Source organism: Acanthisitta chloris, unplaced genomic scaffold (assembly GCF_000695815.1).
Source record: "Acanthisitta chloris isolate BGI_N310 unplaced genomic scaffold, ASM69581v1 scaffold5422, whole genome shotgun sequence".
Classification (NCBI taxonomy): domain Eukaryota; kingdom Metazoa; phylum Chordata; class Aves; order Passeriformes; family Acanthisittidae; genus Acanthisitta; species Acanthisitta chloris.
Window position 1 is genome coordinate 1 of NW_008660907.1, and position 879 is coordinate 879.

General features: G+C 53.8%; 1 protein-coding gene across 1 annotated transcript; it reads left to right on the forward strand.

Annotated features, from left to right (window-relative positions):
* Positions 1-4: 4 nt before the first annotated feature.
* LOC103797771 (alpha-(1,3)-fucosyltransferase 4-like) lies at positions 5-481 on the forward strand (the record flags this gene model as incomplete). The annotated part of the gene is made up of 1 exon (XM_009070001.1): positions 5-481. A coding segment is annotated over one exon (477 nt), but the record flags the coding sequence as incomplete, so codon positions are not given.
* Positions 482-879: the final 398 nt, after the last annotated feature.

An 879-nucleotide genomic window follows, 5' to 3' on the forward strand; every position in this document is an offset into this window, starting at 1 on the left:
CCGGGTGCGCTACTACCGCCAGCTGAAGGAGCACCTGGCCATCGACGTGTACGGGGCGCGGGGGCTGGCGCTGGCCGAGGGCGGCGTGGTGGAGACCGTCTCAGCCTACAAGTTCTACCTGGCCTTCGAGAACTCCCAGCACACCGACTACATCACCGAGAAGCTCTGGAGAAACGCCTTCTCCGCCAGCGCCGTGCCCGTCGTCCTCGGACCGCGCAGGGCTAACTACGAGCGCTTCATCCCTCCCGACTCCTTCATCCACGTGGACGACTTCCCCAGCCCCCGGCTGCTGGCCACCTACCTGAAATTTCTCGATAAAAACAAGCCCAGCTACAGGCGGTACTTTGCCTGGAGGAAGAAGTATGAAGTCCACGTCACCTCGTTCTGGGATGAGCATTTCTGCAAGGTCTGCGAGGCTGTTAGGGCAGCTGGGAATCAAATCAAGACTGTACGAAATCTGGCCAGCTGGTTTGAAAGCTGATGTTCCTGCTGGGTGAGGCTTGCCTGGCCAGCCTGGGCCAGCAGTGGACTGGGTTAAGGTGTAGGGGAATCATGGGTCTTGCCGGGACCATTAGCCAGGGTGATATGTAGAAGGCTGTCATCAGTGAGAGAAACACGCGGTACAGGAAAACAAGCTGTGAAGTCTACAAAATGAAGACTTTAATAAAAGGGAAAATCATGAAAGTACAGAGAAGCATCATGCCAGGTGATTCTCAAAGAGCAAAGTTAAATTTCCAAAAGTCAGACATATCTGAAATCTTTACAGTTCTGCACAGCTCAACATAAATACCCCATGCCAAGTTCTTCAGCCGTACAGCTGAAACCAATTTTGTCGGCTATGACAACTTCCTGGACCAGGAGACTTTCCTCTGCTGACAG